The sequence below is a fragment of the Periplaneta americana genome, chromosome 7 (assembly GCF_040183065.1).
Source record: "Periplaneta americana isolate PAMFEO1 chromosome 7, P.americana_PAMFEO1_priV1, whole genome shotgun sequence".
NCBI lineage: Eukaryota > Metazoa > Arthropoda > Insecta > Blattodea > Blattidae > Periplaneta > Periplaneta americana.
Genome location: NC_091123.1, coordinates 170,939,083 through 170,963,349, shown reverse-complemented (window position 1 = coordinate 170,963,349; position 24,267 = coordinate 170,939,083). Strand labels below are relative to the sequence as shown.

The window sequence follows — 24,267 nt, the reverse complement described above, 5'->3', positions numbered from 1 at the left end:
CAGAACTGCACGCATTGTATTCTTCACCTGACATAATTAGGAACATTAAATCCAGACGTTTGAGATGGGCAGGACATGTAGCACGTATGGGCGAATCCTGAAATGCATATAGAGTGTTAGTTGGGAGGCCGGAGGGAAAAAGACCTTTGGGAAGGCCGAGGCGTAGATGGGAGGATAATATTAAAATGGATTTGAGGGAGGTGGGATATGATGATAGAGACTGGATTAATCTTCCTCAGGATAGGGACCAATGGCGGGCTTATGTGAGGGCGGCAATGAACCTCCGGGTTCCTTAAAAGCCAGTAAGTAAGTAAGTATTATGTTGAAGGTATGTTTCTTCATTTTTTCATAGATCTTTATACTTGGCCAAATAGTATTTACATAGTCATACTTTATTATAATATGCCAATAGTTTCCTCTGTTTACATTTTTATTTTATACGTGTAATTTACATTCTTAGCTTGTTTTCTGTAGTTATATATATTTTTAAAAAATTTAAAATTTTATAACAAATAATTTAGGATAACAGTATTGTTATGGTGACTGGCGAGGTTCAAACTAAAAGTGGCTTCCTGGGCATCTGAAATATTTATAGAAAAGCACGACAGATAATCACGTGAAATTAAAATGTATATGCCATCCTAGACCTTTCACGTCAGAGATGAAACAACATAAAGCAGCAAAACATTGTCAATTTACTACCCACATAATGGTTAATTTATTGGAATAGGGTACTGCGAAAGTACGTCGTTATTTTATTTATTTTTGGTACAAATAACATTTCTTTAAGTATTTATTTATTTTCCCTTGTACCATCAATAAAAAAAAAACATGTATGCTTTTAATTTTTTTAAGTTATAAGTGGCTGTATGCATCTACCTACGCGGTATTCTGAAACTCAAATAAAATACCATCTCTGCTGGGTAACTTTCAGTGCTGGACTCCGGACTCATTTCACCGGCATTATCACCTTCATATCATTCAGACGCTAAATAACCTAGATGTTGATACAGAGTCATAAAATAACCCAATAAAAAATACCATTTCGGATTCCGTAATAAATTACGTACATCAATACACTGAATCTTGATCATATGCACTTAGTTTTGTATCAATTAATGTCGAAAATGTACATGTGACAACGAAATCAAAGCACTAAAACGTCAAATGTCATGCCTTTATTTCGCCTCAGCCCGCCTCCACACAGCGTTGCCAAACCTACCCATGCTCCGGCTTGCTGGAAAATGGCTCTGGTTAATGTCCTTCATTTTTCTAGTTTCGAAACAACTGAGACATTTAAAATATTCACTTGAGATGTAAGATTAATTGTTATTAACATAAACTACTGAAAATAAATGCTAGAAGGAATGTATTACAGAATAAAAAATTCCTTGATCCTGGACCTCTAGAATTAAAAGTGCAGGCTCTCAAAATATTTCTTCAACAATAGCTTCTTAAAAAATAAACATTAACAGGTGACCTCTCAATGAGTAGGTGCTGCAAACTTTAAGGAAACGAAACAGTGTAGAATTCATATTGGAAAACAGGTAAATTCTATAGTTTAATTACATACAATTTAATTACCAGTTCATAAACTTATACATTTTAGATATTTATTTATAGGTAAGTTTATGAACTGATAATTAAATTGAGGCATTGACATGGGAAAGATCTTAACTGCCAAAAATTCGACTTTTTAGGTTTTTCATTGAGAAGATATAAATGGTCATGCCAATGGCACAGAGAAGGTAGTATGTCCGTATGTAATGGAACAAAATTGGAAACGTAGTCACTAGATGTTGTAAGTTGTATGTGAACAGCTGTTGGCGCGGAGAAGGTAGTAACTCCTTTTACAACATCAGAGTGATATGGGCTGATAACTGTGCAGGACAGAATAAGAATCGGATGATTCTAATGGTCCTGATTTACATTATTGCCAAGAAACATTTTGATTCAGTGGACTTGAAATTCCTGGTTTCAGAACATTCCTACATGCCATGTGATAGGGAATTTGGCATCATAGAGAAAAGAAAAAAAAAATGCAAGACCATGGTTCCAGAAGAGGTAAGGCCTAATAATGTAATAATGATGAAGGATGAGGATTTCTTCGACTTTTCTGCAGAATGTGACAAGTTTTTTAATACAACTCCTATCAAAATCAGCACCCTCAACTGGATTAGACTCTCAAGAGCTGATTTTCCTCTAATAAAAACAAGACAGTCATTTAATGACCTTGAAATGTGGACAGAGCACAGGATTTTTAAGAAAGGACAGTCATTAACGTCAATCACTAAGTTGCAGTGCTTGCAACGCCTTGAAAGAAGACAGTCGTCCCTGATGCCAAAAAGAGAGACTTGTTATCTATGTTAGACTTCCTCGATGAAAAGTATCATGCATTTTACCGAAAAATGTGTGCATAATGTATAAATAACGTTAATTCTCAGTTTGGCTAAGGAGTGATTTCAATGTTGTGTTTTCATAAAATAGGATTTCACAGATAAATCTGTGCCAGCCTTTTCAAATTTCATATGTAACACAAACATGAATGTATGCCTTTCATTTAAAGCAGTTTCTGTAATAATGTAGGTGAGAAAGTGTTCATAAATTTGTTTTTTGCTTCCCATGAAAAATTTTGTTTTTGGCAGTACCTTTCCCATGTCACCGTCTCAATTGTATGTAATCGAACAAAACAGTACCTATTACCCAGTCAAGATCATTTAGATTTAATGCACATAAAACTTGTAAAATATTTTTCTTTTGAAAATAAAACATTGGAATATTTAATTTTAGACCCTTATCTATGTCTTACACCACTGGTCGTCAGCACTCGCTGAAATGGGTAAAGAGTAACGAGTGCAAAGTAATATGCACCGTCGTGCAGAAGGAACAGGTAGAAAGCACACCCGCCAACAGCCTCGGATGCACGCCAGTGTAATATAATAATGCTTTATTTTTACCTGGCAGAGTTAAGGCCGTAAGGCCTTCTCTTCCACTCAACCAGCAAAAAGTGTATATACAAATGCATGAACTTACAAAGAATTCAACAATTTGATTTAGATAAGGGTTACATGTCTACAAGAGTTATTTACGAATTAAACAACAAAATACTATGAACTATTAATTAAACACTGAAATAAACGGTGTAGCAGAATTAAACTGAAATTTATAGAATGTTAATATATTTCAAATAATATTAGATAATAGAAAGAGATTATTACGAGACAATTAAAATACAGCACTATCAGGATGATGTCTAAAGAAAAAAGTAACAGTGTAGTCAGTGATAGTTTAAATCAGTATGATTGGAGTGAAATGCTAATAAGGTTATCTTTAAACTGTTCTTAAAGGTGTTTGTTGTCTTGCAGCCCCTAATACTTTGTGACAAGGAATTCCATTGACGCGAGGTGGATATTGTAAAAGATGAGGAATAACAAGATGTTCTATGAAAAGGTATATTTAGCGTGCCACAGATAAGTGATCTGGTATTTACGTCGTGGTTAGAGTATAGATAAGAGAAACGAGACGAAAGGTAATTTGGTGTTGAGGTGTGCAGAATTCGAAAGAGTAAAGACAAAGAGTGTAAAGTTCTGCGTTCTTTAAGTCGGAGCCACGAGAGACTTGCGAAGGACGGTGATATGTGATCATATCGTCGGATGTTGCACACGTATCTGACGCACATATTCTGAGCTCGCTGTAACTTGACTGACAGTTCAGAACTTAGGTCACTTAACAAAACGTCACAATAATCGAAGTGCGGCATTACTAGGGTTTGTACTAGGGTAAGTTTTAGTTGCTGGGGCAAGAAGTTTCTCAAGCGACTCAAACAGTGAATGGAGGAACAGATTTTTTTTTTTTTTCGTTTCTTTAACTTGAAAATTCCAACTTAGATTATTATCAAAAAAGAAGCCAAGATTTTTTACGATAGGTGAATAAGGGATTAGCGTAATGTCTTAGGCGCGGGTAAGAGACGCTAACCCGAGTGTGCACTGTTCTGATGACCGCTGTCTTACACTAATAATAAACAAATATTTCTGAAAAAAGAAGTACTTTTTCATTGGAATTCCAAATTTGTCCGTAATGGCTGAAATGTGATTTTTAAAACTTCTAAATTTTCATCCAAAATAAGTTACATAAACATGCCTACAATACTATTATCTGTATAAAATTTGGTGCCAAATATCTCCGAAACGTTGGATATGATACATGGTGGAAAAACCTCGCATCACGGTGGACACAGTGACGATCATACTTAATTCTTGAGTCAGTTTCGTGTCGTAATAATTGAACATCCAGTTCGCATGTCTGCAGTAATAACAGAAGGTTGTCCGGGAACTACGACACGTGAGTCCATTGTGCTGTGGGTGTAGGCATTATCTTGCCCACTGAGGCATTATTGCATCATTCGGATTCATGGTATGTAGCCTGAATGAGTGACATCTGTCGAAGGCCAACGCCTGCAGACGAGCTGCGGTTTCATTAACACCTCCTCACGCCGCATCAACTGCTTCCAAATGATGTTGCATGTCTTATGCGTGAACGTTCTGTAACACAAAACCGTCTGTAACTCCAACGTTCTTACTAATAAACAGTGTATCATTTTTATACAAGACTTTGCAGAGCTGGGACAGAAAACGTTACCAATAAACCATGTACTGGGTGAGTAAACAGCATGGAACAATGCTTGTAACTTTCTTATTTCTAATTTTATGAAGAAACTACTTACACAAAAGTTGTAGGGTATCAAAGAACGAATATTTTGAACATGTTTTCAAGTACTGTACTTTTCATTTATAAAGTATGTGCCACTTACTTACTTACTGGCTTTCAACGAACCCGGAGGTTCATTGCCGCCCTCACATAAGCCTGCCATCGGTCCCTATCCTAAGCAAGATTAATCCATTCTCTATCATCATACCCCACCTCCCTTAAATCCATTTTAATATTATCCTCCCATCTACGTCTCGGCCTCCCTAAAGGTCTTTTTCCCTCCGCTCTCCCAACTAACACTCTATATGCATTTCTGGATTCGCCCATACGTGCTACATGCCCTGCCCATCTCAAACGTCTGGATTTTAAGTTCCTAATTATGTCAGGTGAAGAATACAATGCTTCCAGTTCTGTGTTGTGTAACTTTCTCCATTCTCCTGTAACTTCATCCCGCTTAGCCCCAAATATTTTCCTAAGCACCTTATTCTCAAACACCCTTAACCTATGTTCCTCTCTCAGAGTGAGAGTCCAAGTTTCACAACCATACAGAACAACCGGTAATATAACTGTTTTATAAATTCTAACTTTCAGGTTTTTTGACAGCAGACTGGATGATAAGAGCTTCTCAACCGAATAATAACACGCATTTCCCATATTTATTCTGCGTTTAATTTCCTCCCGAGTGTAATTTATATATGTTACTGTTGCTCCAAGATATTTGAATTTTTCCACCTCTTCGAAGGATAAATCTCCAATTTTTATATTTCCATTTCGTACAATATTCTGGTCACGAGATATAATCATATACTTTGTCTTTTCGGGATTTACTTGCAAACCGATCGCTTTACTTGCTTCAAGTAAAATTTCCGTGTTTTCCCTAATCGTTTGTGTATTTTCTCCTAACATATTCACGTCATCTGCATAGACAAGAAGCTGATGTAACCCGTTCAATTCCAAATCCTGCCTGTTATCCTGAACTTTCCTAATGGCATATTCTAGAGCGAAGTTAAAAAGTAAAGGTGATAGTGCATCTCCCTGCTTTAGCCCGCAGTGAATTGGAAAAGCATCAGATAGAAACTGACCTATACAAACTCTGCTGTATGTTTCACTGAGACACATTTTAATTAATCGAACTAGTTTCTTGGGAATACCAAATTCAATAAGAATATCATATAATACTTCCCTCTTAACCGAGTCATATGCCTTTTTTAAATCTATGAATAACTGATACACTGTACCCTTATACTCCCATTTTTTCTCCATTATCTGTCGAATACAAAAAATCTGATCAATAGTCGATCTATTACGCCTAAAACCACATTGATGACCCCCAATAATTTCATCTACGTACGGAGTTAATCTTCTCAAAAGAATATTGGACAAAATTTTGTACGACGTCAACAAAAGTGATATTCCTCGAAAGTTACCACAGTTGGTTTTGTCCCCCTTCTTAAAAATAGGTACAATTATGGACTCCTTCCATTGTTCTGGTACAATTTCCTTTTCCCAAATAGCAAGTACAAGTTTGTAAATTTCGCTATATAATGCACTTCCACCCTCTTGTATTAATTCTGCTGGAATTTGATCGATACCTGGAGACTTGTACTTTTTCAGATTTTCTATCGCAATTTCGACTTCTGAAAGCGTGGGTTCGGGTATAAATGGCTCAGCAGTTTGTATTTCAATTTCGTCCCGATCATTTCTATACATAATCGTATGGAAAATTAAATCTGAATATTTTGCATTCAATATTACCTTACATCATTCACATCGAGCTTTCGAACTATCACCGGCAACTTCTTCCGCCCATTCTTTCAATACATTGTTTTTTTCTCACAAATCTCTAAACTTTTGTACGTACGAAGTTGAATGAAGTAGATCAACAATAATATAAGCTTACTGAACATTTCGGAAAGAATCACATTCACAATCACACCAGTCCGTTTGAAATTTGATTTCACACTGAGCTGGAGACGTACCTGCTAACAATGAGTCTGGTTTTAAGGTTAGAGTATGTCTGTGTTACATAAACTACAATGCGGAATGATAAATTAAATAATATACAATATTATAAGACGATATTAAGATATAAGCATCATATGAGGAGACAAAGAGGAAGACAGAAAGTAGGAAAGGCTGGAGAATACTGGGTTTGCAATGAAAACGAAAGTGGCATACTTTTTTGTACAGTAATGGATGAGGCAGGAAATGGACATGGTTGTACGAAATCAAATTATGATAAAACACTGATATTTTATACTCGCATAAGGAAAAATTGTGATAATACCATATTAATCTCTGGTTTATGATTAACTAATGTTGTTGTCCGCAAGTACATATAAAAACAATGTAACATCTTTACAGAAAAAAAAACTAAAAAATATCGTCTCCCTTTGCCGGAATCATAAAAAAACGCCAAATAAATAGCTAGCCGCTGACGGTAAAATTCTGTAGCTGACCATAGTCCTGAAAACACCAGATTTAGCTACAAAACCGCTGACTTGGCAACACTGATTGGAACTGCTTTGCGATAGTTATGCCACAGTCTAGTACAACGAGTTAGATACTATAGAGAGGACAAAGACCTCAGAAAGTTGAAGACAATTGAACATTGGTCCGCCATGTTTCGGTTAGTCATAATAAAGGGGCGTGGCTCGGATGTTGTAGGAAAAGACTGTGATGAAGTTAGCATTATTGTGAATTGAGTTACATATTAAGACTATGTTAATAAGTAAAAAGTAAAATACACACAAAACTTTACGTTTTATAACAGCTGTAGGTCTATGTTTTATTAGTTTCACTAAATATATCCCAGATATTAAATGACAAGCTATACTCGATGCAACCAAAACAAAGCACCTAAAGACGGATGAATTTAATCGGCAGAAGAAAAATAAATAATTTTTTGACTTCGTCACAAATTTAATTACCTTACAGCTAATCTAACCTAATATGAAATCGTGTAATTCAGTGCTCATCAGTGCTCAAGAGAGACGACGTATGTAACTAATAGTAGTAAAATATAGGAAAGGTAGTGGCGAAAATTAAAAAAATTATCCAGTAATTAAGTTATTGAGAAAAATTCATTTGAAATTGGAATTAACACAGAGAACTTTTGAAAACTGAAATTATTAAAACTACAAATAATCTCTTAGCATGCAACATAATAATTAAAGAATTACACTAATAGAAAGTTACTCATGATCATAACTCACCACATTTATTGTTTTGTTTACTTATTGTTATTTATGAATTGATTAGTAGGCCGATCTATCGAACCCTTATTTAGGGCGGCTTTTCTTTCTACAAATTATCTACGATTAACATTGTTATCAGAAACAACAGGAGCCACAGCTAGGTACACTTCTTTTCGCGTGATGGAGACATCGTGTAGTCTAATATAATTTGAAACAAATATTGTCGCGTGATGGAGACATCGTGTAGTCTAATATAATTTGAAACAAACATTGATCTCACACGTGTCTCGCAACTAAGCAGAGGCTTTTGCAGAATAAAACTGTTCTTACATTATTTTAAACAATAATGACAAATTGTGTGTGATGCAAGTGCTAACTTTCCTCTTTGGTAACAAAAAGAGCCCTACGCATTAATAAAAAGAAAATTGGAGTAGGCCCTATAAACACAATAAATACTAAACTCTTGATGGTACAAACTTATTAATACAGATACTTCGCTTATGCTCAGTCCGTCTTATCTTATAATTCTCTGCGGCAATGGTACCTGTATTGAGAGGGTTTAATTATCCAGCAACGAATATTATGATTTAAGGTACATTTCATTTAAATCCGAGGGAATGAGACATTTTTGGAGATTTTAAAGTCTTAATTATTACTTTTTCATTTATAAATCAGCTTTTTACAAAACCTATAGCGAAATGTTTAAATTAAATATTGGTATATCTGAAAAATATAATACATGTACCAACTCGTTGCAGTGTACCTTTGATAAGCACTCCTTGCGGAGGCTGGCGGTACTATAGACCGCCATGTTTTTTAGGGAACGATCCATAGTACTGTTGGCCTCCGCAGGGAGCGCTTATCAGAGGTCTTTAGCCTCTCTATAGTATCTAACTCGTTGGTCTAGTATATACAGTCACGTAGCTTGAAGTGATTTTTTGCATTTCTCGTAATACAATGCTCCAAGCGGTTAGCAACTGAGAGTACTAGGAACAATAGTCAGTGCGATAGTAGCGATCCTAGTGGCTAGCAAATAAAATTCAACTATCTTATTCACTGTTTTATTCTTATTCTACTATTATATTTTCTTCGTATTTTTATTTATATTATTCTTTTTCTTAATTTTTGTATTCAAATGTTACTGTTCTTTCCTTTCTTATCTACGTATTAGGATTATTACTTTCTTGTATTAACCTTTCTCATAATGTTTAATACTTACATGCTATTCTTTATTTTCTTAAGCATTATTATTTTTTTCATCTTTCGATACTGTTCTTTTTCTTAATTCTTATACCGTATTCAAATCTTATTCTTATTTTTATTCTTATTTTATTCCTATTCTTTTTTTCCAGTGTTATTTTGTCTGCAGTATGTTGTTGTCATGCAGTACTTTTTTCCTTCATGCCGTTCACAATCCACAATCGCTTTCTCACTTTATTTTTCGGAATATTGTAAGCAATGAATGGTTCAAAGTGGTTTGTAAATATCCGCCCTACAATCATTGTTGCCGTCTGTTTCAGGAGCCAAACTTCGGCGCGGCTGGTCGTAGTTATCGCCCTTCTCGCCACGGCAGTGGTGGCGCTGGCAGCGGCGGTAGCTGTTCTCACGACAGTCAGTGAGTTTTACATCATTGTTCATGATTCCCTTTAAGATTACTGAGTAGTTTTATATTGTTTGGACCCATCATTGAACCCCACAGTTTTCAACGTGGAGGAGGTTTACATAAGGTCACTAACTGTATGAACATGTTACGAAGATTAAAAATTATTGGTGTATATAACAACCTGTTGAAAGAGGAAAAATGTTGCTTCTCCTAACATATTCACGTCATCCACATAGACAAGTAGCTGATGTAACCCGTTCAATTCCAAACCCTCTCTGTTATCCTGGACTTTCCTAATGGCATATTCTAGAGCAGTGATGTAAAAACAAGCGCAATTTTCTGACCTTAACATCGTACGCGGGCAGCAAGCGCTAAGTATGGAAAGAGGAATGGTTGTGTATATGAATAAGCAACCTGTTGGATTAAGAAAACAGTGGTGCACAAACTTCAAACGGAACGTGAAATTTTATGTTGTTATTTTTATATGGCTGCTTCCTGTTTAATATTATCTATATTGTCTGTAAAACAAAAGTACTATCACCAATTTCTTAATATTGCACTTGTGTTTTAAATGTTAATAACATAATAGAGAGTTAAGAAGGAATATTCACTTAAATTCCATATTAGTATAATATTATACTGTATTAAGTGGATGAAACACATCATTCATAAAGAAAGTGATATTCCAAAGAAAGAGATTGAGTATGACATGATAAGTTGGAATTTATATTGATGGTATCTTTAGCCTTAAAAAAGTAATCAATAAACTAATCAAAACAATATTACAGTACAAAGCAAAGTTACCTAGGTGCTGTATATGTTTTAAGTGTAACTAATATTACATAACAAAAATCTTATCGCATTATGCTTTTAAGGTGATATTGGTGAGCAACTTCCTATCATCAGAATATTAAATTATTATCTCGAAATCTGCTGAAGCTATAGAGCTGACATTTTTACAACACATGGGCACGTATCTTTTGCTTATGATGTAGTCTAACAGTAGTTGTTTTGTTAATTCATTTCCTTACAAATAATTTCCATGCTAATATTTTCAAAATTTTCAATACACTATCTTCAGTAATACATATAGACGGTATATTAGATTTACGAAAACATTCTGTAAGGCTACTAAATAAATAGGCCTATATCTGAAAATTTCACTTTTCTATAAAAAAAAAGTTGAGAAAATATTTCTTTTGAATAAAAGAACCAAACTTGTGAAAAATGAGCATTAAAATTAAAACTTACATTCTTATAATGCACTTGTACTTCTCAGGCAAATCTAAAAATTAACATGGATATAGTTTTAATAAGTTCTCTTCCCCTTATTTATTGAATCAGTGCTGGCCATCCCTGAATATAGCTCGACCAAGCGGCATATACCACCTCTTTCGTCTGTCTCTTTCCTTTCCGCTATAAAGCGCTCAGGCTCTGCTGGGCTCTAAAGCGCGCGCTTGCTCCTTTGGACATCAATTGTCATGCCTGCCTTATACTCCCATTTTTTCTCCAATATCTGTCGAATATAAAAAATCTGATCAATAGTCGATCTATTACGCCTAAAACCGCACTGATGATCCGCAATAATTTCATCTACGTACGGAGTTAATCTTCTCAAAAGGATATCGGACTTAGACCTATAGTACTCAAAATTTCATCCCGCTCTGCTGATTGTAAAAAAACAGTAGGTTTTTGCAGGAAACTGCTGATATTGCCAATTATGAAAATTATTTATATTTACTCTACATTATCATTTTAACTACTGTCACCTAGTGAGAGTTAGCGGAACTATTTCAAAGTCTGTCCATTTGTTATATCTTTGGTTCTGACTTATCCCGTGGTCAGGAAGTTCGCTTACACGATCAGAATATTCTTTGTCAGATATTTAAATTAACTTTGAAGAGGATGCATATAATATCAGAGTATTTAAAATTCTCATGCATAACGTTCGAGGCAAGAAAGTAGATTCCGTGCTTAAATGACATCGTATTTGCAGGATTATTACTCCTATTAACCTAGAATTTTCTATTCCATAAATGAACGAAAGCTTCTCGTGTACTCTTTCTGTCATACCCAGCAAAGGGTCTTGACAGATCACATGCGCCATTGTTAACGTCTGTGGGGTGGTGTGAACAAAGTTAACGAGAAAGCTGCGTCGGTTCATCAATATTCCGAGAACTTCATCGTAACCGGAGACATTCCGAACCTGGAAAAGCGCAAAGGGTGTCCAAACATATTATATACAGAGATTATTTAAAAAAAATAAGAGAATATTGTTATATTTATTGGGTTTTCTTCGGCATTGATTTTCTTTTTTCAGAAATCTTAATTCCAAATGACTTTCTAGATAAAAATATGAAATCTTCCGTATATTTCTTCTTACAAAATACATGACTTCTTTAAAGATTAAGGATTTATGAAGTATATCATATTATATAATATAATATAATACTTGTACATTTGACACAAAAATAAGATAGAACGACATCTAAATATATATATTTTTTGTATAAAATATTATCTAATAATGAAAAAAAATACTTCTAAAAATATCTATCTATGAATGAAAATATGAAAATATTAATGTACCGCAAAATAAAAATGTCCCTCGTGCAACAAGGAAAGATCTTCGACTTTATGAAGTGAATGTTCACATCTCTCTACTCTCAGAAAAGTACTTATATAATAATTTTACATGATACTGAGAAATATAGAGACGTTTTGAAGGCAATAACGAAGAGAAAAGCATTTTGTCTCTGCCGAAATGGAACTAATGTATTTCAATTTCTCCAATTCCCTGTTGATGGCGCTAACTTCGCTGTAACGTAGTGTAAAGTCATTCTTGTCCTTTTTTATCTGCTAGATTCTAATTAATTCAGTTCCGAAAAGTTGAACGGCATGTTTGATAGGGACAAATGTAACTTTTCGATCTGAAAATAATGTTTCTAAAGTTGCATTTGTTCGGATCAAATTTCTGCACATTTAAAGGACAAAAATAAAATTTTATCGATCTTTTATTATCATAATACATTGTTCTCTTAAACTGACTGAGTATATTATGAATTAAATCAATGGCTTTCCCAAAACACGCTATGAAATGTTTCATATAAAACAATTTTTCTCGAAAAGGAAGTAAAAACGAGCAAAATTGCGTTGAACTTTTTTGTTACATATATCTCGAAGAATAAGACCCTGCATTTTATTTATGGTTGACTCTGTATAAGCTACATTAATTTCTGTATTCAGGTCTATACTAAATTTGACAAACATTAACCCAAAACTATTTCTTTTCTTTATGAACATAATGATCATCATTACAGCTGTTATCAGCCGTAGAGTAGAGTCCGGATGTTTAGGCATTTATAACAATTAAAATAGGTAGGTAAAGAAAGGGAAATAAAAGGCACGATAAATAAAAAAAAAGGCATTATACATTTTAAAAAGGCATAATATATTTTAGCAATAAATTTAAATTATATCAACATAACTCACATTTTTACTTCGCAGTTGACACATGTTGACTTATAAAATACTTTTTTTTTCGTGATTAACTGTCTTTTTACAAACCTTACATAACAAAACTGTTCCATCGGTTGAAAACACATGGGCACCAAATTCACTAACGTAAACGTGAAGCTTGCTTTTCAATGGTTTACTGAATTTAGGCATTCTAGCTGACCGACCTTATACCTTCTGTCACCCGACAATAACTTGACTGTCCCTCACTCAAATTTCTTTCATAGTAAACACGTGTGGCACAAAATTGAAACAGTATGATTTGAAAATATAAAGCGCAGAATTGAAAATGCCACGTGCAACTTCTATGAGAACGAGCTTAATATTAAAAATTATAAATCTGATTGTTGTATCGTGAAGATGTGACATATTTGTACCTGTGGATTGTCGATCATTATTCATATTACACCAATAGTACTAAATCACGATTATTAGCAGATTAAACACTGAAATAAATTACATTTATTTACTATTGTTAGTAAAATGAGTCGTTGTTTCAAATATGCAAATTTCAACAACATTACATTACAATTAATTAGAAAATTGCAAATAAATACATGGGCTCTTTTTCCTCTAATTATGTTGCAAAAACATATAATCAAAATTTGTTTGAAAAGGCGACTGGATTATCCAACAAATTTGATCCATTCCAAATTGAATGTTTTTAGAATTGACCAAATTTATAAATACTCTTTAATGAAATTCTATCATAAAAATAGAACGAATTTTGTAGCTCAGCCACATGCTCATAATATAAGACGAAATGAAATTCTTAAATTAGTTGAACCTAAATGTTTCACATCTGCTGCTTTACTACACAGTACAAATTATGGTCCACGGCTATATAATTCGATAATAAAATTTCATCCAGAATTGACTACTTTAAGCAATGAAATTTTCAGATCTAGAATTAAAAAATTTATATGACAGAATTCCCTGTATTTATATTATGTACCATGTATTGTAAAACAAGTTTATTTCCATTCTAAGTATATTTTTACTATCTTATCTTGGTTATTATATCAACATGACCTGTACTAATTATACTACTAATAATAATTTAATAATAATCCACCAATCTCAACGTCGTCTCTTTTTTCACTCAGTTATTACTAGTATTATTATTTACTAATTTTATTACAATCTTTATGTGAGCTTTTTTCTGAAGTATTTTGTCTACAAAGTATGTGTATCTATGTAACGGAACTGTCCCCGAACACGAGCTTTGCTCTTTCGGGGTATTTTAATGTAACATTTTTATGTATATGTTATTATTAAATAAATAAAATAAAATAAAAAGAAATATTGCTTTAAAATGAATAAAAATAAGCATTTATTATTGAATTAGTATTAAAAAGGCAAAAAAAATCGGCCCTATCACTTTGATTTACTCCAAATCACATTTATATCTATGCAAATAATGATTTACTTCCAACCAGTAAAAAAGGCAAAAAGTGATTTTGTTACTTTCATCTTCATTAACATCGAATTCCTGTACTAATATAAGACAACTACAAGTGTAAGACCATATCGAATAAAATATAACAAAGACCATATCTAGATTCTTTGGAATAAAAAATAATCTGATCTTATTTCTCTGACTTCTGCTAACTGGGGACCGCTTTTCGATCTTGAGTACATTACAGGGACAATAGATGTACGGTGTGGCTGTGAGGCAAACTTCCATTGAGTGAAGTTCTTCTAACATTCTCATTCGGTCCTTGTTTCTATTCATATAATCGTGTCATCCTTTCTGAATAATTTCATTCTTGAAAATAGACGATAATATCATCCAGTATCTATAGAACCCAGGTCTCTATAAACTTTAATGCTGAACCACAACTGACAAATGATTAATGCATTTGCTGTATTCAGAACTAATTAAGTCAGCATTTCAGAATCAGATACACAAGCATTAACCTTGTTCCAAGCGATTGCTACCTCACCCACCACTCTGTTCCTGCTTCCAATTTCCGGCCTGCATTGTGTGATGTCAGAGCCCTCAGAACCGATGACTCGTTCTTAGTGTCGCCAGACCATTGTAAAATTGTTCACCATAACGTGGGAAATGCCTGTCTCTTCTGAATTACCCATTAATTAATTAACAATCCAAATGCTCTGCTAAATGGGTAGCTCTCTATCTACGAAGGTCTTACTACGACCCATGACTTTTCAACCCACGTACTTCGGATCCTATTACAGTAACACCCACAGTAATTCGACTCTGAATTTTCAGGTTTCCGTCGTCTAGCACACAGCGTGTTAGTAACGCTGTAATGTTCGGCACTGTGGTCATATCTCACCTTCTTTCGAAGAGAAATTTGTACTCGCTTTCTTTCTTAGATCGAATTATACACACTTCAACGCCCTCTTATTTATCCGCTCCTTTCCAAATTCTCTCACGCTATCACAATATCGATACTCGATCACAACTCAACAACACGCTAGAAATTCCACTCCACACAATTTCTCTCTCGCTATCACAATATCGATACTCGATCACAACTCAACAACACGCTAGAAATTCCACTCCACACAATTTCTCTCTCGTTATCACAATATCGATACTCGATCACAACTCAACAACACTCTAGAAATTCCACTACACACAATTTCTCTCTCGTTATCACAGTAACGATACTCTACCACAACGCAACAACACGCTAGAAATTCCACTCCACACAATTTCTCTCTCGCTATCACAATATCGATACTCGATCACAACTCAACAACAACGCTAGAAATTCCATTCCACACAATTTCTCTCTCGCTATCACAATATCGATACTCGATCCACAACTCAACAACACGCTAGAAATTCCACTCCACACAATTTCTCTCTCGTTATCGCAATATCGATACTCGATCACAACTCAACAACACGCTAGAAATTCCACTCCACACAATTTCTCTCTCGTTATCGCAATATCGATACTCGACCACAACTCAACAACACGCTAGAAATTCCACTCCACACAATTTCTCTCTCGTTATCGCAATATCGATACTCGATCACAACTCAACAACACGCTAGAAATTCCACTCCACACAATGTCTCTCTCGTTATCACAATATCGATACTTGTTCACAACTCAACAACACGCTAGAAATTCCACTCCACACAATTTCTCTCTCGTTATCGCAATATCGATACTCGATCACAACTCAACAACACGCTAGAAATTCCACTCCACACAATTTCTGTCTCGTTAACACAATATCGATACTCGTTCACAACTCAACAACACGCTAGAAATTCCACTCAACACAATTTCTCTCTCGTTATCACAATATCGATACACAATCACAACTCAACAACACGCTAGAAATTCCACTCCACACAATTTCTCTCTCGCTATCACAATATCGAGACTCGATCACAACGCAACAACACGCTAGAAATTCCACTCAACACAACATCTCCGTATTTCTCATTCTTCACTGTTACTATTTCTCGACACTGGAACTCTCTGCCGCCTGAAAATAAAGGGCTGCCGAACCTTGAAATCTTTTAAATCTAACTTAGAAAATTATCTTATGATAAGTTGCCAAACAAACTTAATGTTATGATGAGTGTTGCATGTTTCCTAATTGCTATTATATCTAAATAATTCATATAGCGATTATTTGGTCTAGGGAGCGTACGTTTTGTTATAAGGACATTGTTGCTTTAACATGTTTCCTAATTGCTATTGTATCTCAATAATTAATATAACGATTATTTGGTCTAGGGAGCGTACGTTTTGTTATAAGGACAATGTTTCTTTAACATGTTTCCTAATTGCTATTGTATCTCAATAATTAATATAACGATTATTTGGTCCAGAGAGCGTACGTTTTGTTATAAGGACAATGTTTCTTTAACATGTTTCCTAATTGCTATTGTATCTCAATAATTAATATAACGATTATTTGGTCCAGAGAGCGTACGTTTTGTTATAAGGACATTGTTGCTTTAACATGTTTCCTAATTGCTATTGTATCTCAATAATTAATATAACGATTATTTGGTCCAGAGAGCGTACGTTTTGTTATAAGGACATTGTTGCTTTAACATGTTTCCTAATTGCTATTGTATCTCAATAATTAATATAACGATTATTTGGTCCAGAGAGCGTACGTTTTCTTATAAGGACAATGTTTCTTTAACATGTTTCCTAATTGCTATTGTATCTCAATAATTAATATAACGATTATTTGGTCCAGAGAGCGTACGTTTTGTTATAAGGACAATGTTTCTTTAACATGTTTCCTAATTGCTATTGTATCTCAATAATTAATATAACGATTATTTGGTCCAGAGAGCGTACGTTTTGTTATAAGGACATTGTTGCTTTAACATGTTTCCTAATTGCTATTGTATCTCAATAATTAATATAACGATTATTTGGTCCAGAGAGCGTACGTTTTGTTATAAGGACATTGTTGCTTTAACATGTTTCCTAATTGCTATTGTATCTCAATAATTAATATAACGATTATTTGGTCCAGAGAGCGTACGTTTTCTTATAAGGACAATGTTTCTTTAACATGTTTCCTAATTGCTATTGTATCTCAATAATTAATATAACGATTATTTGGTCTAGGGAGCGTACGTTTTGTTATAAGGACAATGTTTCTTTAACATGTTTCCTAATTGCTATTGTATCTAAATAATTAATATAACGATTATTTAGTCCAGAGAGCGTACGTTTTGTTATAAGGACAATGTTTCTTTAACATGTTTCCTAATTGCTATTGTATCTCAATAATTAATATAACGATTATTTGGTCCAGAGAGCGTACGTTTTGTTATAAGGACAATGTTTCTTTAACATGTTTCCTAATTGCTATTGTATCTCAATTATTAATATAACGATTATTTGGTCCAGAGAGCGTACGTTTTGTTATAAGGACAATGTTTCTTTAACATGTTTCCTAATTGCTATTGTATCTCAATAATTAATATAACGATTATTTGGTCCAGAGAGCGTACGTTTTGTTATAAGGACAATGTTTCTTTAACAAGTTTCCTAATTGCTATTGTATCTCAATAATTAATATAACGATTATTTGGTCCAGAGAGCGTACGTTTTGTTATAAGGACAATGTTTCTTTAACATGTTTCCTAATTGCTATTGTATCTCAATAATTAATATAACGATTATTTGGTCCAGAGAGCGTACGTTTTGTTATAAGGACAATGTTTCTTTAACATGTTTCCTAATTGCTATTGTATCTCAATAATTAATATAACGATTATTTGGTCCAGAGAGCGTACGTTTTGTTATAAGGACAATGTTTCTTTAACATGTTTCCTAATTGCTATTGTATCTCAATAATTAATATAACGATTATTTGGTCCAGAGAGCGTACGTTTTGTTATAAGGACAATGTTTCTTTAACATGTTTCCTAATTGCTATTGTATCTCAATAATTAATATAACGATTATTTGGTCCAGAGAGCGTACGTTTTGTTATAAGGACATTGTTGCTTTAACATGTTTCCTAATTGCTATTGTATCTCAATAATTAATATAACGATTATTTGGTCCAGAGAGCGTACGTTTTGTTATAAGGACATTGTTGCTTTAACATGTTTCCTAATTGCTATTGTATCTCAATAATTAATATAACGATTATTTGGTCCAGAGAGCGTACGTTTTGTTATAAGGACAATGTTTCTTTAACATGTTTCCTAATTGCTATTGTATCTCAATAATTAATATAACGATTATTTGGTCCAGAGAGCGTACGTTTTGTTATAAGGACAATGTTTCTTTAACATGTTTCCTAATTGCTATTGTATCTCAATAATTAATATAACGATTATTTGGTCCAGAGAGCGTACGTTTTGTTATAAGGACATTGTTGCTTTAACATGTTTCCTAATTGCTATTGTATCTCAATAATTAATATAACGATTATTTGGTCCAGAGAGCGTAGGTTTTGTTATAAGGACAATGTTTCTTTAACATGTTTCCTAATTGCTATTGTATCTCAATAATTAATATAACGATTATTTGGTCCAGAGAGCGTACGTTTTGTTATAAGGACATTGTTGCTTTAACATGTTTCCTAATTGCTATTGTATCTCAATAATTAATATAACGATTATTTGGTCCAGAGAGCGTACGTTTTGTTATAAGGACATTGTTGCTTTAACATGTTTCCTAATTGCTATTGTATCTCAATAATTAATATAACGATTATTTGGTCCAGAGAGCGTACGTTTTCTTATAAGGACAATGTTTCTTTAACATGTTTCCTAATTGCTATTGTATCTCAATAATTAATATAACGATTATTTGGTCTAGGGAGCGTACGTTTTGTTATAAGGACAATGTTTCTTTAACATGTTTCCTAATTGCTATTGTATCTAAATAATTAATATAACGATTATTTAGTCCAGAGAGCGTACGTTTTGTTATAAGGACAATGTTTCTTTAACATGTTTCCTAATTGCTATTGTATCTCAATAATTAATATAACGATTATTTGGTCCAGAGAGCGTACGTTTTGTTATAAGGACAATGTTTCTTTAACATGTTTCCTAATTGCTATTGTATCTCAATAATTAATATAACGATTATTTGGTCCAGAGAGCGTACGTTTTGTTATAAGGACAATGTTTCTTTAACATGTTTCCTAATTGCTATTGTATCTCAATAATTAATATAACGATTATTTGGTCCAGAGAGCGTACGTTTTGTTATAAGGACAATGTTTCTTTAACATGTTTCCTAATTGCTATTGTATCTCAATAATTAATATAACGATTATTTGGTCCAGAGAGCGTACGTTTTGTTATAAGGACAATGTTTCTTTAACATGTTTCCTAATTGCTATTGTATCTCAATAATTAATATAACGATTATTTGGTCCAGAGAGCGTACGTTTTGTTATAAGGACATTGTTGCTTTAACATGTTTCCTAATTGCTATTGTATCTCAATAATTAATATAACGATTATTTGGTCCAGAGAGCGTACGTTTTGTTATAAGGACATTGTTGCTTTAACATGTTTCCTAATTGCTATTGTATCTCAATAATTAATATAACGATTATTTGGTCCAGAGAGCGTACGTTTTGTTATAAGGACATTGTTGCTTTAACATGTTTCCTAATTGCTATTGTATCTCAATAATTAATATAACGATTATTTGGTCCAGAGAGCGTACGTTTTGTTATAAGGACATTGTTGCTTTAACATGTTTCCTAATTGCTATTGTATCTCAATAATTAATATAACGATTATTTGGTCCAGAGAGCGTACGTTTTGTTATAAGGACAATGTTTCTTTAACATGTTTCCTAATTGCTATTGTATCTCAATAATTAATATAACGATTATTTGGTCCAGAGAGCGTACGTTTTTTTATAAGGACAATGTTTCTTTAACATGTTTCCTAATTGCTATTGTATCTCAATAATTAATATAACGATTATTTGGTCCAGAGAGCGTACGTTTTGTTATAAGGACATTGTTGCTTTAACATGTTTCCTAATTGCTATTGTATCTCAATAATTAATATAACGATTATTTGGTCCAGAGAGCGTACGTTTTGTTATAAGGACAATGTTTCTTTAACATGTTTCCTAATTGCTATTGTATCTCAATAATTAATATAACGATTATTTGGTCCAGAGAGCGTACGTTTTGTTATAAGGACATTGTTGCTTTAACATGTTTCCTAATTGCTATTGTATCTCAATAATTAATATAACGATTATTTGGTCCAGAGAGCGTACGTTTTGTTATAAGGACAATGTTTCTTTAACATGTTTCCTAATTGCTATTGTATCTCAATAATTAATATAACGATTATTTGGTCCAGAGAGCGTACGTTTTCTTATAAGGACAATGTTTCTTTAACATGTTTCCTAATTGCTATTGTATCTCAATAATTAATATAACGATTATTTGGTCCAGAGAGCGTACGTTTTGTTATAAGGACATTGTTGCTTTAACATGTTTCCTAATTGCTATTGTATCTCAATAATTAATATAACGATTATTTGGTCCGGAGAGCGTACGTTTTGTTATAAGGACATTGTTGCTTTAACATGTTTCCTAATTGCTATTGTATCTCAATAATTAATATAACGATTATTTGGTCCAGAGAGCGTACGTTTTGTTATAAGGACATTGTTGCTTTAACATGTTTCCTAATTGCTATTGTATCTCAATAATTAATATAACGATTATTTGGTCCAGAGAGCGTACGTTTTGTTATAAGGACAATGTTTCTTTAACATGTTTCCTAATTGCTATTGTATCTCAATAATTAATATAACGATTATTTGGTCCAGAGAGCGTACGTTTTGTTATAAGGACAATGTTTCTTTAACATGTTTCCTAATTGCTATTGTATCTCAATAATTAATATAACGATTATTTGGTCCAGAGAGCGTACGTTTTGTTATAAGGACAATGTTTCTTTAACATGTTTCCTAATTGCTATTGTATCTCAATAATTAATATAACGATTATTTGGTCCAGAGAGCGTACGTTTTGTTATAAGGACAATGTTTCTTTAACATGTTTCCTAATTGCTATTGTATCTCAATAATTAATATAACGATTATTTGGTCCAGAGAGCGTACGTTTTGTTATAAGGACAATGTTTCTTTAACATGTTTCCTAATTGCTATTGTATCTCAATAATTAATATAACGATTATTTGGTCCAGAGAGCGTACGTTTTGTTATAAGGACATTGTTGCTTTAACATGTTTCCTAATTGCTATTGTATCTCAATAATTAATATAACGATTATTTTGTCCAAGGAGCGTACTTTTTTATGTAAGGATAATTCTTTTAACATGTTTCCTAATTGAAATTGTATCTCAATAATTAATATAACGATTATTTTGTCCAGGGAGCGTACTTTTTTATGTAAGGATAATTCTTTTAACATGTTTCCTAATTGAAATTGTATCTCAATAATTAATATAACGATTATTTTGTCCAGGGAGCGTACTTTTTTATGTAAGGATAATTCTTTTAACATGTTTGCTAATTGAAATTGTATCTCAATAATTAATATAACGATTATTTTGTCCAGGGAGCGTACTTTTTTATGTAAGGATAATTCTTTTAACATGTTTCCTAATTGCTATTGTATCTCAATAATTAATATAACGATTATTTGGTCCAGGAAGCATACGTTTTTGGTGCAAGGATAATTCGTCTAACATGTTTCAAAATTAGTCTTGAATACTTTCTTTAGTAGCCTAAATCACTCCAAACCGGTGTGAATGTAACAAGAATTTGATCTTAATGGGTTGAGGGAAAACCCCGGAGAAATCCTAAACCACGTAACTTACCTCAACCAGAATTTGAACCCGGACCCGCTCGTTTCACAGTAAGGCACACTAACCGAACATTATTTTAAGAAATACAGGAAGCAAATATGTAAGTAATCAAAATTGTGTACCTTGCGGAATAATTAATACTTAATGTGTGCCGCGTTTATATATTTGTAAAGTTATTCCATCTCTCATTTTCGTTTTATCATGACATAACGAAAATCAAATCAGAAATCAGTGCCGTGTGTGTAGTGTGAGAGAATATCGAAGTTTCAATCTAGATTTAGTTCTGTAAGTCACACATTTCTTTGTCTTGATATTGGTCAAGTTTGATTTCCAGTAAGGTACGTGGGTTTTGTGTTGAATACTTCTACTGGGTGTTCAGTTCAAAGTGTGTCATGACTCGCTGTATGTCATCATATGGCTAGCCGATGAGCCTAGAGAATTCAATCTTCCTACACTTCCGCAGAGGCGTATTACCTATGTGCTAGAGAAGTTTCCTAGCAAGTACGGCGTTCATTCAGAAGAGAACTTACCGATACGTACGGTAACGCCGGTAGTGGCAGGAATGTGAACTGTTTGGAAACACGTACTGAGGTGAGTTTTTTCTTACTGTCGGGATATGGGGAGAGGGTTAAGACGATTACTTACGTATTTGTTGACATTAACTTGGACGGTCAACATGGACACGGAGCATTTGACTTGTGCTGTGGAATGTTGTCGTACGCAACCGATGACAAATAGCCTGCGTACGACTTGCCCGCGCAAAACACAGTTCGAAAGAGGTTATGGTAGCACACAGACCGTACAGACCGCCATCTATTGCTACGACGTTCAAGTTATACCGTACACGTTCCCAAGATCAGATTGAACGCCTTGATTAATAGGCAACTTCTCTGACATAAAAGCTGAAACTTGCTTCAAATAGCTGACTCACAACAGTGACGTCATGACACACTTTGAAATGAACACCCAGTATATACTAAGTCATCCTGGATTAATTTTTATTTACTGTTGTTGTCCTTCCTCCCTATAGTATCAACTCATTTATTTTATTGCTGTTGTTTAGTCAACTGTCCGACCCCATAAGTGTCATCAACAAAGCATCACTTATGAGGCACCTAGGCAGGCTAGGCTACTTTGATTATACTCCGTAACTATATTTAAATAGCTATTGAATGATGAACTAGAGGTCTGATATGAAGTATATAACATACTTGTCTTCCGATCACTTTAATGACATCCGCTACAGTGGGCGTATTCACAATTTTCAAGCGCCATTAAACATCACGATCAGATTGTTCAGCAAGGCGTGATTAATTCAGGATGCTCTCATTAATCATAAGACCGTGTTTGACTTCAAGAGTTACACATCTTATTAGAGGAATGTGTAGCAACTTTCAAGGCTGATTATTATAAACGTCTATGTAATTAATACCTGGTCTGCTTATACAGTACTAAAAATAGTTACAGTACATTTTGTTGCATTGCAAACTTGGTGCTTTTCTTCCGTACAATGTTAAAGTAAATGAAAATTTGCTAATTCAGTTCATTTATTGTATTCCATAGATTCTTACATTAGCACTAAAGCTTTTAGAGTGGAACAAATCAAGAGATTTATTTTTTGGGCAAGATTATCATAATTAAAGAAGAAAGTAACATAACTTATTGTTGGTTAGAATCACTGTTCTTCAGTCTTTCTTCTTCACTATGTTCCATGAACCTATTGCAGTGTTGCCAGGTTTTTACGAAACAAAATCCCTCAGATAGGTTGAAAAATCCCTCAAATTTAGAAAAAATCCCTCTTGGATTGGTATGGTCTAAACTCCAAAATACACATTTTAAAAACGAATTAAAATAATAGAATAAGACAATGTTCCTAATAAATATCACAGTGGAACAGAGTAATCAGGTCGGCATATTATTGATGACCCTGTTCACATTATTCTTCTCCC

General features: G+C 33.6%; 1 protein-coding gene across 3 annotated transcripts in view; it reads left to right on the top strand.

Annotated features, from left to right (window-relative positions):
• LOC138703710 (neprilysin-11-like) overlaps positions 1 to 24,267 on the top strand; it is a 265,024-nt gene that overhangs the window by 196,094 nt on the left and 44,663 nt on the right. For 2 of the 3 annotated variants that reach the window (XM_069831833.1, XM_069831834.1), the window contains exon 4: positions 9,425 to 9,519. In XM_069831833.1, the coding sequence (XP_069687934.1) occupies positions 9,425 to 9,519 (95 nt within the window). The remainder of the gene's footprint in view (positions 1 to 9,424; positions 9,520 to 24,267) is intronic. The other variant, XM_069831835.1, reaches the window with a different exon arrangement.